Source organism: Phymastichus coffea, unplaced genomic scaffold (assembly GCF_024137745.1).
Source record: "Phymastichus coffea isolate CEN01 unplaced genomic scaffold, Cenicafe_Pcof_1.1 PCOF00028, whole genome shotgun sequence".
Lineage (NCBI taxonomy): Eukaryota > Metazoa > Arthropoda > Insecta > Hymenoptera > Eulophidae > Phymastichus > Phymastichus coffea.
Window position 1 is genome coordinate 3,529,131 of NW_026706839.1, and position 15,879 is coordinate 3,545,009.

Genomic DNA, 15,879 nt, shown 5'->3' on the forward strand with positions numbered 1-15,879 from the left:
AATGTTTCGTATTTGAAAAATATTCTTTGCAAGGCTTTTAAGCTTTTGCTCGGTAACACTTGCATCTCTGAGAAAAGCTAGAAATGAAAAAAAAAAAAAAAAAGTCCACTACTCGTGGCTATCAAATCATCAAAAGTGAGACAGTGCTGCTAAAGAGTATAGAAAAAAAATCAATCTTTATTGATTTTACGACCGTGACGCGGCACATCCGTGACGTGGCAGATAAGTGACCGAGTTTCACCAACAAAAGCACGTGCAAGCGCCGCTCATCGAGTCTGAAATGAAATAAAAACGAGCGCTTATAAATTGAAAAGTGCGCTGAAAAGGATAAATAGGAGCTTGCAGCGCGAGGCACAAGTTGTTACAGCCGATCTCAGCAGCTCGTGTCCATCGTAGGAGAGCTCGCGCAAGGATGATCACTGGATGTAAACGTCTGGCACGTAGGTGATAAACCGTAAGCTAGCGCGCAGTCGTTAATGCGACAATGCTGGCGCTGTACGTCCCGGGGTCCCGAGAGAGGCTCGTGCGCATATGCGCGTCGTGGCCCGATCGCCGCTGAAATCGTCCGGGTAATTGTGCTCGCGACAGCGACGTTTGTTTAGGCCTTGGCCAAACGCCGATTAAATTACCGAAATCGTCGAGCCTACTTTGTTTGCCGAGGAAATTGCCGCGATAATTATGATCTTGCTCGGTCCGCCGCGAGAAGGCCGTGTTTACGACGCGCGGCTCTGTTATTCAACGCGATGATGATACACTTTTAAGCGTGGCGCGATTTACGGCCCGAGCGCGCGATGTTTGCCCGCGCGAGCTCTCTTGATCGATGCTTGTTCATCGCCAAGCTACTTTGTTTTCTCGACGGTCAAGTAATTCAATCGAGCAAATCTCTCGCAAATTAAAAACGAGAGAGACATAGAGGGGGGGGGGCGTTCGCGCTTCTCTTTCCTATTTTGTTTTTTCAAACGGATCCCGCCGTGACGTCTAATTTGTTTGGACAAACCAGCGTACGAGACGAGTGGCATTGTACCCCGCGTCAATTTTCTCGTAACCCAATTTTCCTTTGCAAAGCGCTCTCCTCAAACACGACATTATCTCGTCGCGGCGAGCAAAAAATTTCCGTACAACGGCCGCTGCGCACGGTCAATGTTGCTTTTTTCCCCGCACGCCATACAGGACAAACAGCCGGACTATTAGCCGTCGCGCAGCGAATAATTGGTAACGAGCGCACTGGCAACAACAAATTAGCCGTTGCTCCCCGGCGTCCGATAAAATAAACGAAGCTCCCGCGGGTAGAGAGAGAGAGAGAGAGAGAGAGAGAGAGAGAGAGAGAGAGAGAGAGAGCGTAAACACCTCCCACGCGCAATTTACATGCTGCATACGCGAGCGTCGTGTTGTTGAGATAGTGCGAAATATAGATAGGCACCGCTACCGCGCGAATAGATGCGCCGATAGAGCGAGACCGGCAAAAGTTAGCCCCGAGGCCTTTGTTTCGTGTATGCGCGGCAAACAGCAGCTGCTTGGGCTCGCAGCTCTGAAATCAAAATTATCGTCGCTTACGCCGCTGAAATATTGACTATAGCGGATATTACAACGCTGATTCTCTGACGGATCTCGCGGCGGAGTTTTAAGCGAGTATCGCGGAAACGGGGATGATCGCAGCTGCGCGCGCCCGCGAACTATGCACTTGAACGCGAAATTTTTAATCTACCGCGAGCGCTGCCGTGTCTGTTCACTTGAGAATGACTCGGGATTCCTTCTTCGCGGCCGCGTAGCACGACCCGAGATTATTCTTAATTAACTTCCTTTCCGGAAATTCGAGGTTCGCGTTGGGAAAGCATTCGCGATAAAGTGAGCCGATATGCGCGAGAGCGACGAAGCCGAAAGAAATAATAATTTTAATCGACAAAAATCTCATCCATAATTCTTCTGCTTTGTTGCGCGCCTCTCTATTTACTCTCATCATAATTATACGCGTTACAGGGTTTCGGCCGTTGTACCTCGGCCGTGGGCCTGCCCGCGCGCGGTTATTAATCAATGTAGAACATCGCGATCTATGCATAACATTACGATATTATAAAGGAGCAGCATATATATACGCGCGCGCGCGGCGGCTACCGTGCGGTATTTAAATTCAAATTATGCGCTCGTTGATTGCAATAAAGATAACAGTGTGCAAGCATACTGGCACCAACATTTTTTTTCTCTCGCCGAGAAAGAGAAAGAGAGAGAGAGAGTGAGAGGCTCAGATAAAGTTTTTCACTTTCCTAACAACTGGCGTCTGAAGGAGTAAACTTGCACGAGAAAAATGGCGCTAATTGCGCTCCGTGGCTCGCGGTATTGAAATCCGCGAACGCGATAGCTTTTCGCTGCGGTATCTTGGCGCGCGTAGAGGCAAATTCCAGCGGATTTCCCGAGGCATTACCGGAACGACGTCTCTAGCTCGCGGCTTATTATCAAACACGGGCAAGCTCTGCGAGGCGAAAGAAAAAAGAGCAGCGAGTGCAGAATCTTTCGATATTGCTCGACAAAGCCTCGTCTCGAAGCTTTGTCGACGACTCTTTTCTCTTTTATAAAGAAGCGGAAAAATTGAACAATGATTTCGCCTTCGTCTCTTTTTTTTTTCTTTCCGCCCCGCTCACGGTATTTTCGATACTCACGTTGCAGCGAAAAAACGTAATATAGATATATTGACGCGCGCGCGTCTCTGCGAAACGCCGGTAAAGCGTAAACGTTTTGCGAAAAAAGAAAAAAAAAGAAAAGACGGTTTCGCGTTGTATTATCAAATTTACGCTCGTAGATGGCCGATAAATCTCACATTATTCATCAAAGGCATCCGATAATTAAAACAATGAATCATAATCGGATCTTTTTATCGCGGGCGCAATCTTTTAATTCGCGCGCGAGGAAGGCTTCGCCCCGTACGAAAGATCCGCGCCCCCTTTTATCGGATTTTCCAGGCCAAAGAAGAATCAGGGAACGACCTCATTGACATTCATGTATTCGCTCATTGGAGGCGCGAAATCTCCCCTCTCCAAAAACTATAAGCAAAGTAGCAGCTTCTTCTGCTATCGGTGTGTGTGTGTGTGTGTGTAACTTTCTCTTCGAGTCTATTATCGCGGACATAAATTTCGGCGCTCGATCGCTATAAAGAGACTTGTATTTTTTTCTTCCTTTTTCTACTGCGCGTGTTCGTCGTCGTCGTCGTCGCGAGACGGAAATTTAATAAGGAAGCTCGTAAATAATTTTCTATGGCTATGGAGACTCGGCACCTTTGGCTGTTAATGCCGCGATCTTTCTCATTTTTATGGCTGCAATCGCATGCAAATCCAACAGACTCTTTGGCTCTCTTTCTCTCTCGGTGTGTATTATTCGCGACGGAATATTTCACACCACCGTACCGGGATAAACAGTGTTATTATCTTGGAAATCATAGTAAGTTATCGAGTCATTTAAGTGAATGGCCGGGAATGATTTTACATTCTCGCTCGTGGGCAAGCGAAGCGCACTGCCTAATGAATTCACAACTTTATGCTTGTTTTGCCGAAGACGTATAATCGGCCGTTCGATATTATTCGAAGCTGGCTAAAAATTCACGATCGTCGAAGCTGCCTCGTTAATTTTCGCGGCCGACTGCCGCGACCATCGATCATAAACATAAGCGTCGGCCAACTCGCGGACCATGCCAGCGAAAAACAACGGATCCGAGGGAAACCGTCAGAGCGCCAAGTACGCGGCGCACAGCTGCGTCGAGGAGCGGCTTAAATGGCGTGTCCATACATCGCGCCACAAAAACTCACTCGCTCTCGCGGGCGCGCGCACACGGGATGTCCGCGAGGACGCTGGCCAATAAACGCGACGAGCGAGCCGGCACTTTCCATTAGGCAAGTGTGCATCGGGCATTGAGCGCGCGGGCCGCTGAATGGAACGGCAGAAAGGCGTCGTCGTCGTGGTAGAGCGTGTGTAGAGATCGAAACGCGATGTCTGCTGGACGCGAGCCCATCGCGCCGCACCTGTGCTCACCCCGGCAGATAACTCAAACAGAGCGACGCCGAGCTTTCCTCAAAGCTTTCGCGCTGAATGCACGCGCGCGTGTGCGCCAGTGCGTTATTGCAACAGCGGCCACTCGGCCCTCTGCATAATTAAACGCCCCGAATTCGAAGCGACAGAGGGAGGCTTGTTTATTTCAGGACACGCGGCCGCGACGGATCGTTCCGCGTGAGCTGCCGTTGCGCAATCGGAAACGCAGTCCGCCGCAAGCTCGCTCGCGCCTGCGAGAACGAGCGTTATAACAATTTCGATAGTGGCGTCGTTAGAGGCCTTTTTCGCAATGCAGACGACCTCTGCGCGCATCGATTCGCCGATACTTTCTCTCTCTCTCTCTTTCTGCTGGCTCCGGTCTAAAAGACCTTAGCGCGAGGCTAATGCGAAACAACGCATAACATTTGCATGAGCATCCCTCGGGCACGCACGGCGCCGTAACGACACCGGATCTCTTTCTCTCGCGAAAACGTGGAAATCCTGTCGGACCCCGGGCCTTTGGTCTTCGATCCCGTATCGCGCGAAAGGAGGCGGGCTCGCGCGGGCACGTCGACGCGCGTCACCTCTCATAATTCGTTATTCCCTCAGACGCGCCGACGACCCAGGCCGACGTGCCGCCGATGCTATCGCTTAGCCTCGTTAAAATGCGCGAACCGGAATTTTTCGTACGACCCGTATTTCTCTGCGCTGGCCGTTGCAGCAGCAGCAGCAGCAGCAACATAACGGGCGCCCGAGACTCTTTCTCTTCTTCGCTGCCGCTGCTCGCTGCCGGACAGCTGAGTACAGCTCCTCCTCCTTTTTTTTCCTGCTCTCGACGAGAAATTCGAGAAGCCCGCCAGGGATGGATATTTATTGGGTAGTTGTCGAGAGAAAGAGCGACGGCCAAATTTCGAAAATGTCTTCTTCTTTATTTATTTTTTTTTCTCTCTTTTACGGCGCAAAAAACGCTTAGAGTTTTTCGGCGAGCGTCGCTCGTTCGCTCCGGCCAGGGCTTCTTAATTAAATATATTTTACAGAGTCCGCCACGGTTTTATTGCCGCGCAATACTGTCGCGAGTCAATGTTTGACGAACATTCCCGAGATTTCTTCGTTAATTAGCGTGCGAGCGCAAACGCACTGGGAATTGACAGCGTCTCGTTTATGCCTCGATCGTCGCCGCTCGATTTCGCCTTCTATAAATAATCCATAATCGCACGAGAGACCGGCGTCGGCGCGTGCAAAAATGCACCGCCCGAACACGCCGCAATCCCTCAACGCGACTCGCTGGATCGGCCGTCGCCGAGGGACGAATTTGTCGGCTGTTCTCTGGCATTGCCGAGAAGCCCAATGCAAACAGACACGGAAAGCGGGCTGCTCGCCTCTCGCGAAATTCAATGAAAACCTATCCCCGCGCGCATCTCTTTCCCCGCGAAACTCAATAAAGCGCGAGCTCGTCGCATTATCGTTTGGATTTCATCTTTGCGTTTCGGCCTCGCTGCGCAGAGAAGCTCCGAAAGAGGAGAGAGGAAGAAAAAAAAAAACGTCGAACCAACATTGACACAAGCGCGGGCGAGTTCAACGACCGAGAGATTTTTTTTGTGTGTTAGCGAGCTAAAAAAGACAGCAATCTCGCCACCCATTGAACTACGCCCCCAGGGTTGTTTGACGACCTCTAGGCTTGGCGACCTACATCCAGCGGCAGCCAGAATTGAAAAACCACACGCGCGGGCGGGTACAGGGCCCACGATGTTATACCGAAACTGCGCATGTGTGTGTGTGTATCGGACGCGCATTTCTTAGCCAGAAAGACATTTAATTGAGTTTGCCACGGGGTGAACTCGCGGAATTCGCGCGAGAGCGAGAGAGAGAGAGAGAGAGAGAGAGAAAGAGAGAGAGAGCAAGTTTTCGACTGCGCTGCAGCTCGCGGCTTCTTCGCATTCTTCGCGCTGCGCCGTGTAAATATCTGCTGGAAATATTTTATCGCTTTTAATTGAATGGACGCTTTTTTTTCTTTTTCTTCTCCGAGAAGTATATATATTTTTCAAGCTGTTTTTCTTTTCTTTTTACGCAGCTTCAGAGGTCAAAATGCAAATGAAGTTTTTTTGTTTGTTTCTTTTTTTTTTTATAAAAAGCCGGTTCGATAGGATCTGCGAAGATGAAATTGATTACCAAGAGAGGAATCGAGAGGCGCGGATAATTACACCCAACTGAGCCGACTCTGGGAATTAAGTTTCGTTTTTCATGGAACGCAGCTTTATTTTCAAAAGCAAACTTGCTCGGGCCGAGCACAATGTAGCCGTCAACGATAAGTCAAGTACAGGATAGCGGTGCTCATTATCAGACCGCTCCCACCGAAACAGCGAAGAACAAAAAAGAAATCGAAATTTTAATTAACGAAACATCAGGTATAAGATGCAAGGGGCGCGACGAGAGCGAGAGAGAGAGAGAGAGAGAGAGAACAATCTCGACGCATAACGAGATATTTGTGGTAAACGCGCCGGAGATCAAAAGCACGGAAGAAAACTAGCAGTAGCTCGGGGCTTTGTCCAACGGATAAAAAAGGATTTGAAAGCTCGCCGAAATAAAAATGCCTGCGCGGCCGATGACGCAGGCAGAAGAGCGAGAGAGAAAGAGAGAAATCGCGGCAGCGCTTAATTGTTAAAACTCTTTTTCGTGGCACAAAGGAAGCCCTTTCGCGCATACGTCATCAGTTGCGTACGCGGATTTCTTTTTGGCTTGCGCTTTCGCGATAATGCACCGAGCAGCGCGACAACGGAGAGAGAGAGAGAGAGAAAGAGGTAGACAGAGGAGCTGTAATTAAACGGCTAGACGGCTTTAATTAAATAATTAAACTTCAGCTGGTCGTCGAGGATCGCTCGTGTAATTTGCATTGTTTTTTAAGAGTGAGAGAGAGAGAGAGAGAGAGAGAGAGAGAGAGAGAGAGAGAGAGAGTGAAGCTTTTAAAGGCGTTTTATCAAAGGGAATCAGCGTTAATGCCATCGAACAAAAAGGAACGTATTTAACGTCGATCACCGCGTCCGGCTTGCTGCTCTCTTGTCGTCGTTGTCGTCGGATAAAAGAATACAGCTTTGACGGACGACAGAGAGCGAAAGGGAGAGAGAGATGATGGAGCAGCGCGAGCAGTCTTCTCGAAAACTCATTGAACACCGGGAGGAAGTAATGAGGCAATTCGTCAGCGATGCAACCAACTGGCCGCGGCGATAGACTCCAAGCCGCTGCTTGCTGCTGCTATCTCTCTCTCTCTCTCTCTCTCTCTCTCTCTCTCTCTCTCTCTCTCCTCTCTCTCTCGTCTCTCTCTCTCTCTCTCTCGTACGCGCGCACGTCTGTAAATCCTCTCGAAGTTCACTTTCAAGTATTCATGAAAGAAAGAGCAAGGGGATCAGACACGACGTATGCAAAGACACGAGAAGTCTCATATAAGTCCACGAGTTAACCGAAAGGAGGAAGAATGTAGCTATTGGATTTTTTTCTTCTTCGACCGATCAAATTGCATTCTTCGACGTATACGAGGAATTCCGATTTCTTCGTTTTCTTCGTCCACCTCCTTCTCGAAGAGTCTCCTCCGTAGCTTCCAGATGCCCAGCGTATTTGCATGAGAGGATAAATTCGGTGGCCCTTGAGCATTGATTTAATTAGAGCCGTCTGCCGGCCGAGTGCATCTTTCAGCTTGTTTGTCGAGTTCAAAAGTCTCAATTAGCCAGTGCCGCTATCTTCTGCCTAGTTAGTAGTTAGCGCGAACGTTTGCACGCTCGATAATTATTCGCAACCTTTTGCCTCCTTTGGCAATCAAATAAATTCCAATGCGGCCGTTAATGACGATTACTCGTGCGCCCGCGTAATTTTTTTTAGGAAGAACGACACAACAATAAAAAAAAAAGGGAAAAAGAAAAAAACAAGCGACGAGAAACAGTGTACAGTTACAGCTTCATTAAAAAGCTGCAACGCTCGTATATACGAAGAGCTCGGCTGATATATTATCAGCCATAAGAGAAGAGAGAAGTGCACATCAGCAGCGCAACGTCAGGCGCGCGCACACACGCGCACACACGCACGCACACAGCTCTCGTAAAAGACTAAAGTTGATGCATCGCCAACTATTACGGCGCATACGTAAGTAACTGTAATCGCTCGCGGCGGCCTAGAGTCTAATTGCGCGCTTTAAATAATCAATAAATACCGTTGCGAGGCTTCGGAAGCAGAGGAAGCGCCGCGACGCGACTTTGTTTCCACAATTTTCCTGCGCGCCGCGCATGTGCATATAACGGCCAGGCTTCGATCATTGTCCCCGTAATGAGATACGAAAATTGCCGGAGGCTGGCCCACGGCCAACGATTATCGCGCGCGCAAACGCATTTTATCGTTTATTACATGCCGTGGCCGCGGCATGGGAGCGCAACGGCGACGGCGGCGGCGGCGGCGGCGGCGGCGGCGGCGGCGGCGGCGGCGGCGGCAGCAGCAGCACGTCCTAATCGACTATTAATACGGGGCCTCCCGGCTTTTTCTTATGGTTTTGCGCGCGCTCTCGTTCTTCGTTTTTCGCCCTTCTTTCGGACAATGCGAAGCGGATGCGTTTGAAAAACCGGCATTGTTGACAAAAACCAGCAGGGGCATGCGCGTTCGTTCACCTTTCGGAATTCGTAACGCGCGCGCGAACAAAATAGCTATCGGATCGCTGTATATTAACGATAAAAGAAAAAGAAAGAAGAAAGACATAAAGCAAGAAAAAGAAAGAAAAAAAGAGAAGAAGAAGAGAAGAGAAGAAGTTAGTAATAATTCATTGCTGGAGATTGTCTTGCTACATCGTGCAGTAAAGACAGAAGTTACTGTGTGTAAGAACGAACTAATAGTATAAGGAGCGTGTTCGGAGAGAGTCTCGACACGGTCATATATCAGATAAGAGAGCTACACACAAGCCATCCATAGACATAGCTAAATGGACCCAGACATCTAATAACCCATCGCCGAGTTCATGCACCCCGACAAAAAGCCGCTCGGTTCCTCGACAATTAACGCAAATAAGCTTTGAAATCGGTTGAATATTGAGTATCCCTACTCTCGTTCCACGCTCGGTTCTTAAGGCTCGGAAAAGGTCTAGGTAAAGACTTGATACAAAAAATTGTCGGTTTCTCCAGGGCTCTAATGATATTTTAAGCGAAGACCGCGTAGCTCTTTGGCATAATAAATCGACAAGCAATTGAAGCTCGATTCTCGACCAACAATTAAGCACTTAAAATATAACAAGTTGTATTATTGATACAATTTTTTCATGCCACTTATTGTGCCGTTTAAAATTTGTTTTGAATACTCGAGTGACCAAGGCTTGTTATGGAATTCCAATAGGGGGATCTCGCCAAAAGGATAAACATCTTCTAAGAGCGCTCATCAAGTCAGCGAAAGCTTCGAAGTCATGGAATTCTAAAAGTCTTTGGAAATCGTTTGAAAAGCGGCCGACTAATTGGGAGCCACGAGAGTTGTTCAAGTTGTTGGATACACTTGGTGCATATGAAAAAGTTCAAGCTCTCGGATTATTTAGGCGAGTAATGTATCCTCGGCGCTCTATTTGCCGGCAACTACGAAGTCGAATTATCGCGGCGCGGCGCGAGCCAACGGATACCGAGTTGATCGAGCGTCGTAAAAGGCCCAAACATTGTATCTTATCGGCTCGGAGACGGGAGAGGGCTTAAAATTCATTTGGCTCGGTGAGCAGCAGCCAACGATCGTAAAGTATAGCAGACCGCTCGTATATTTACATGTGTACAGTCAAAGGAAGAGAGGGAGGTGGAGGATGAAGAGGAGGAGGAGGAGGAGGAACAAGAAGAGTCGTCTTGATGTACAATGACTCATCGTGAAATTCCTGAAGGAGCGCGGGCAGGCCGGCAATTAGGGGCGACCGAGTCACGCCCAATTGGCCATAAATAAACGGGCATATCAATTGCATTTGGTCCGCCGTTGCAGATCCATTGTTTTGGGCCCGATAAATCGCCAAGCCAGCGCCACGGTTACAATGCAATAGAGCTAATCGCCGTGGAAATTGGAGGCAGTTAGAGACTGCTAAATTCGCTGCTCAGCTCCGCGGCTCTGCTCTGCTCGGCGACGATTGGCCAAAGGGAATACGTGCTTATTACTGTATACGGTAGAGAAGACGCGTACGTGATCCTTTGATTGCGTCTCTCGCACACGCTGCCGCGGCGCATGATTCCGCATTTAGCTATCGGCACACGCCGCGCAAATCCTGCCTCGCAGCAACGCCGATTCCAAGAAAGAAGCTGCGTTGATGAATTCGGCGTGGCGGGCCAATTTTCCCGTCGAAATGAAGTACTGTCTCTGTTTATAAAGGCTTCTCATTAACGGCAGCGGCGGCGGAGTCAGGAAATTAGAGAGAGAGGAGAGAGAGAGAGAGAGAGAGAGAGTGCGCGCGCGCGCGCGACAGAGGACACTGAACAAAGTTAATTAACTTTTGGCTAGCAATGTGCATCTAGATGAACCCTTGAAGCCGCCTGACAAAGAAAAAATAATATTTACCCTGGTAGCATATTATAGCATAGGTGGGTGGCAATGACCTACTTCAGCGTCCCGCTCGGCGCGCGCACAGATGGACCGAGCAGCGTCAAACGAAAACTCATTTCGATGTCGTGCCACGCGACAAACCAGCTCCGGCCGTGAATTAGCATTTAAATGCGCCCGAGCGCATTCTTCTTAATTCGCGCGCGTCAATCAAGCCAGTTGATGTTGAAATTGTAAATGGGTAATCGCTATGCCGCGCCGCGCACGGAGGAGGGTTCGCGAGCCAAAGCAAACGGAAAAACACTCAAACTCCATCAAAGCGTAAGCTTCATGGCGATCGATCCTCATTCCACTTGCCAAACACCTCCGTTGCTCTTCGTCTTCATTGCGCTCCGCCTACCTACGCGAGAAGACGTCATGAGTTTTCGGCGTTCGGCGCTCGAACTCAATCTAAATCTCGTTGTTTAGCCCCCCCCTCCGCGCGCTCTGTACAGATGTATTATTCAGAGCTCGATTTGCATTTTAAAGGAGCCGGAGTTTACGCCACCGACCGACCGACAGAGCTCTCGAGTAGCATTGTAAATAAACCTTGGCTGGCTCTCGCTCGCTGCGAGCTTTCGGCAATCGAGCCGTTCGTTTTTCTTCTTTTTTCTCCATTTTTTCCCCGATGAAATTTGTCGCTTACGCTCTCGACATAGAAACGCAAAGAAAAGAAACTTACCCTCAGCAGATCGAGCTTGGTGCGCAGATCACGGCAATCGGCCGTTTGAGCGACGTCGAACCCCGTTACGGGAAACGAGCCCATGTACTGCAACACAAAAATAGCAAGATTACACGGCCGCTGAAACAATGTTCCTCGATATTCCCCGGCAAGAGCAACGAGCGCGTGCGCGCCGCCGTAACTTTCATTACCCTCCTCCGCGAGTGACCCGAGTGCGGCGAGCGTTATCTGCCGTCCCGAGCATAATTTCATAATGCGCCAAGAGAGCCGAGAAAGAGAGAGAGAAAGAGAGAGAGAGAGAGAGAGAGAGAGAGGAGAGAGAGAGAGAGAGAGAGAGAGAGAGAGAGAGAGAGAGAGAGAGAGAGAGAGAGAGAGAGCATCACCGAGCGAGCGCGTAAAAGAAGATTGGATGTGCGCGCTGTGCCGCGCGCGCGCGAGTTGTGTGGCAGCTATTGCCCAATCAAATGCTCACGAGGAAAAATTCACGATCGTCTTCTTCTTCCCCGTTTTTTCTCTCTTTCTCTCCTTAAAATTGCGCGCGGAATTTCGTCGAGCTTTCGCGGCAGAGAGAAGCATCCGAGGTTGTCAATTTTTTTTCCCTTCTTATTTTTACGTTGCGGGCTTTTACGTGATGTTGATCGATTTGATAAGGCTATAGGGCTTTTACGTGATGTTGATCGATTTGATAAGGCTATAAACTCGAAGAAAAACTGGTATACCTTGGGAAGAGAGGACTGGCATCGATAAGTAGGGAGAGGGAGAGCAAAAAAATTGATATTCATCTTGCAGCGGAGCAAAGTTTTTATTTCGCGCGTTAATCGCGATTTGAACAGGGCTACTAATTAAAATAAAGGACTGCCGAGAATCTTGGCGGAGAGTATTTCCCGTCGATGCAACTCTTTTTCTTCTCAAACTCGACTTTCCTCGTAGAGCTTAGTCGTGCACGTATGAATTTATATAACGTAATGGCGGTAATTTTGCGTCACTTTCTCAAATATGAAACCGCCACGGTACAGCGGCGGCTGTCTAATTGGAATTTCAGATAGAAAGTCAAGTTTGCAGGTACCACAAGATAAGACGACGTCTCAGTTTTTCAGCTAATTACGCGAGCATTGCAAGACACAACGTAACGTGGCAATATCAATCGGACTGCTACTAATATATAACTTGCGAACCGATCGCGATTAAGCGATGCACGAACGGCTACCGCGAAACTAGCGGCTGCAATGACGATCCCTGAAAATCAAACCCATAGCCGTAGGATGGGCACACAGCTGACCAAATTTGTCCATCTCACCTCAATCTCAATTTGGGCAGCAGCAGCAAGGGGCGCACACATCTAGCATCAAAGTCAAACGCAGCTGAGCCCAATAGGCAAACACGCGTAGCTCGAGGGGATGGCGGGACCTCTTTCGCAAAACTCGATTATCCAGAAAGATGCGACGCGGCATTCTTGCAACATCCGAAAAAGTCACCGACGAGCCGATTAATCAGTCGAGTGCGCAAAATCGATCTATTTTCTTTAACGAAGCGTACGCGCCGGCGACGACAAGTCGTATAATCAATGACCGCGCGAAAGACGATTATATTGCGGCGGAAACTTGCCGAACGAACATTTCAACCAGCGACTAACGAACCTCGCGCCTCGCCTCTGTACACGTCTCCTTTAATTCTTCTCTCTCTCTCTCTCTCTCTCTCTCTCTCTCTCTCTTTCTCTTTGTCTGTGTGTACAGCGTTCTACTCTTAATTGTCCGAAGTTCGTTAAAAACTGATTCGGCTGCTTCTTCAGTTTAATCGGATGCTGCTGCTCGAGTGTCGCGCTTTCGCGCGTTGCACTATTTGCATGCGAACGTGCGTTCGACATTTTTATTGTTGCGCTCGCGCTGCTGTCGAGAGAGAGAGAGAGAGAGAGAGAGAGAGAGAGAACGAGTGACAAGTCTTTCAAGCAAGTGATTTATTTTCCATGAAAAATCTTGTAGCTCGCTAATTGGTCAATTTGAATATACTGTGACGCACACAGAGAGGTTTTAAGTGCGTTTGCTTAATAAAATTATATTGCAAAAAGTGCTAGTGCAACGTCGCGACTTTTACCCGCTCGGTGCAGGGAGATTGCGAGACATTCGAGGATCGTGTTTTAGAAAAACATTTGAAAGACGTTTAAAATTCATACGCGATAAATCATTGCGCGAGCGCAAGATGAAACCGCCGAGACTATTTATTTTCGCGCTCGTCCTCTCTCGAAAAAGAAATCACACGCGCGCGCCCTCGTAGTCGCGGCAACAGCGCGCGCAACAGAACGTTCCAAGCACTCGTCTGCAAGCCGACAACCATTTAATTTGTCGTCGTTTCAAGAAAAAAAAATCATCAACGCCGCATCCTCGAGAATTTAAGGCGTGATCGGGTAACAACAATTCTCCAAATTCCCGATAACACAAGGCTTCTTTCTGCATGTAATATATCGCTGAAATCAAAATGCTTGTACCGCTATTCCGAATTCCAATACCACACCCTCGCGCCAATCTCCGTTTCTCTCTCTCTCTCTCTCTCTCTCTCTCTCTCTCTCTCTCTCTCTCTCTCTCTCTCTCTCTCTCTCTCTCTCTTTTACTCTCGGGAAAGAAGAAGAAGAAGAAGAAGGAGAAACACGTGACACGGAAAAAAAGCACGATGCAAGTCTATATCTCGCGTGCTTAGACACGTCGCATGCGCATTCGCATTAATGCGCGCGTAACGGGTGCTTTTTAATCATAATAAATTAGCAGCAGCGAGCCAAAACTTTCCGCATCCTCATTCCTTTGATCTCTCGGCGCGAGAGAGCAGCATTTCCCTCGTATAATTTTCCGGTTTTAGCCAAACTCCCCGGCAGTTTTCCTCTATTAATTATCCCTCCACGTCGCTCGTTTTTTCTCTCCCGCGCGTACAACTGCGCCCGACAACTTGTCGTTCCCTTCGTTCGACCGCATAATGCAGCGCGCGATTCGCTTAGCGCCGATATTTGCCAAAATGCAAAGAGGAGTGAAATATCGGGGACAAAGTTTTGAGTTATTACTGGCGATCGCTCTCCGTGTCCGTACACGCGGCCAGTGCGTTTTACCGTTTGATTAATCGCTCGCGTCGTCTGCCCGACGTACCAACGCGCTGCCGTGATCGGCGCCAGCAGCCTTTGAATGTTCATCGGAAGCCGTGTTGCCGCGCGCAGGCAATTATCAATGGTCGGCGTCGAATGGATAAACGAGAGCTGCTAGCCGTGATGAACTCAAATTGTCGATGGCGCGAAAGCTCGAACAAGACGCGACGGACCTCCTTGTGCCTCCCTTTGACCTACTCCGCGGGAACGGATTGAATAACGTAGACGGCGTCGTCGCCGTCGTCGTCGCCGTCGTCGTCGCCCAGAGCCGATCGGGAATCGAATTCGTAGCCACGCGCGACAGGATGGGAAAAAAAACCGAGGTCGGACCAAATGGATTCCCTTCATCGCTAGGACGTGAAAAATAAAAAGGAAAATTCATTCCGGAAGAGCTGCACGCGGACGGGATTCCTATTGGATGAAATCCCGGCAGCAGCGCCGCCGCATTGCAGCGAGTGCGCGCTGCTGGATGGTAGATATAGATCGGCCAGAGAAGGCTCAAGCTGTCCCTACGTGTGTTCCGCTTCGCTGGCTTTTTTCCTATCCTTTCGACACTGCGCCGGGAGAAACGCCACTCGCTTCTCGTCGATTTCTCGCGCACACCTATCGCGCGCGGCGAAGCTTCCAGTGGCGTCGTCGTCGTCGTCGTCAAGTTTTTTTGCTTTGCTTTTTGTCGCGCTGTGACCGACTCTCGGCCGCTGCGCGCAATCCCCATTGTCCGATCTTAGGAAATCCCCTCGAGAGAAACAAGACAGATCGGGGCGACGAGTTCCTTGAACTCGATTGCATAATGTTTCGAAAAGCGCGCGCGAGAATTTACTCTGGAGCGAGGCCTCGCGTGGAATCTCGGGGCGACGGAAAAGCTGCTGGACGGATTTTCGGGCGGCAACGGCTCGTGTGGGACGCTCGCACTTCGTCCGAGGATCAAGGGCACGAGCTGTCACGAAGGGAACGACAAACGCAAAGGCACGCGAGCGCCAACGGCGCGGAGATTCGGTGGCGGCAGGCCGATAGCGCGGGCCTCGCCTCTCCAACGCAGTCGAGTCACGTCGTCCGGCGCTCGGCTTTCCAAAAACTCGGACACGCGCGCGCGCGCGCGCTCGCGCGAGTCCATCGCTCTATCCGTGGGCGAGGACCGAGCATACCTGAACGTCGTGAAATATCTGGACTACCGGCTCCTGCCCCTCTGCCTCGGGCATTTTGACCGGCGTCGCTCCGATCGCCGAGAAATTGGTTTGCCGTCGATTCTCGCGCACTGACACTGACGAGCCTGCGCACTGTACGAATTGCCAGGCCACTTGTTGCACCGACCGCGTCCGACTTTCACTGCGAGTCTTTTTAGCGGCGGCACCGTTGGCGCAACAACGCGATCGATTGCCAGTGCACTTGCCACCTCGAGCGCATCTTCGAGCGACGAGGCCGCGGGAGCAAGAAGAACTGGCGCTCCTCGTCGGCAGCTGCTTCCTTCTCGCGGGATTGGAGCGCGATCCACGTG

At 49.8% G+C, this 15,879-nt stretch overlaps 1 protein-coding gene across 1 annotated transcript in view; it reads right to left on the bottom strand.

The window, feature by feature from the left end:
* Positions 1–11,347, bottom strand: part of LOC131662746 (myb-like protein AA) — a 138,808-nt gene extending 127,461 nt beyond the window's left edge. The window contains exon 1 of the mRNA XM_058932638.1: positions 11,261–11,347. Within this exon, the coding sequence (XP_058788621.1) occupies positions 11,261–11,344 (84 nt within the window). The 5' untranslated portion in view covers positions 11,345–11,347. The remainder of the gene's footprint in view (positions 1–11,260) is intronic.
* Positions 11,348–15,879: the final 4,532 nt, after the last annotated feature.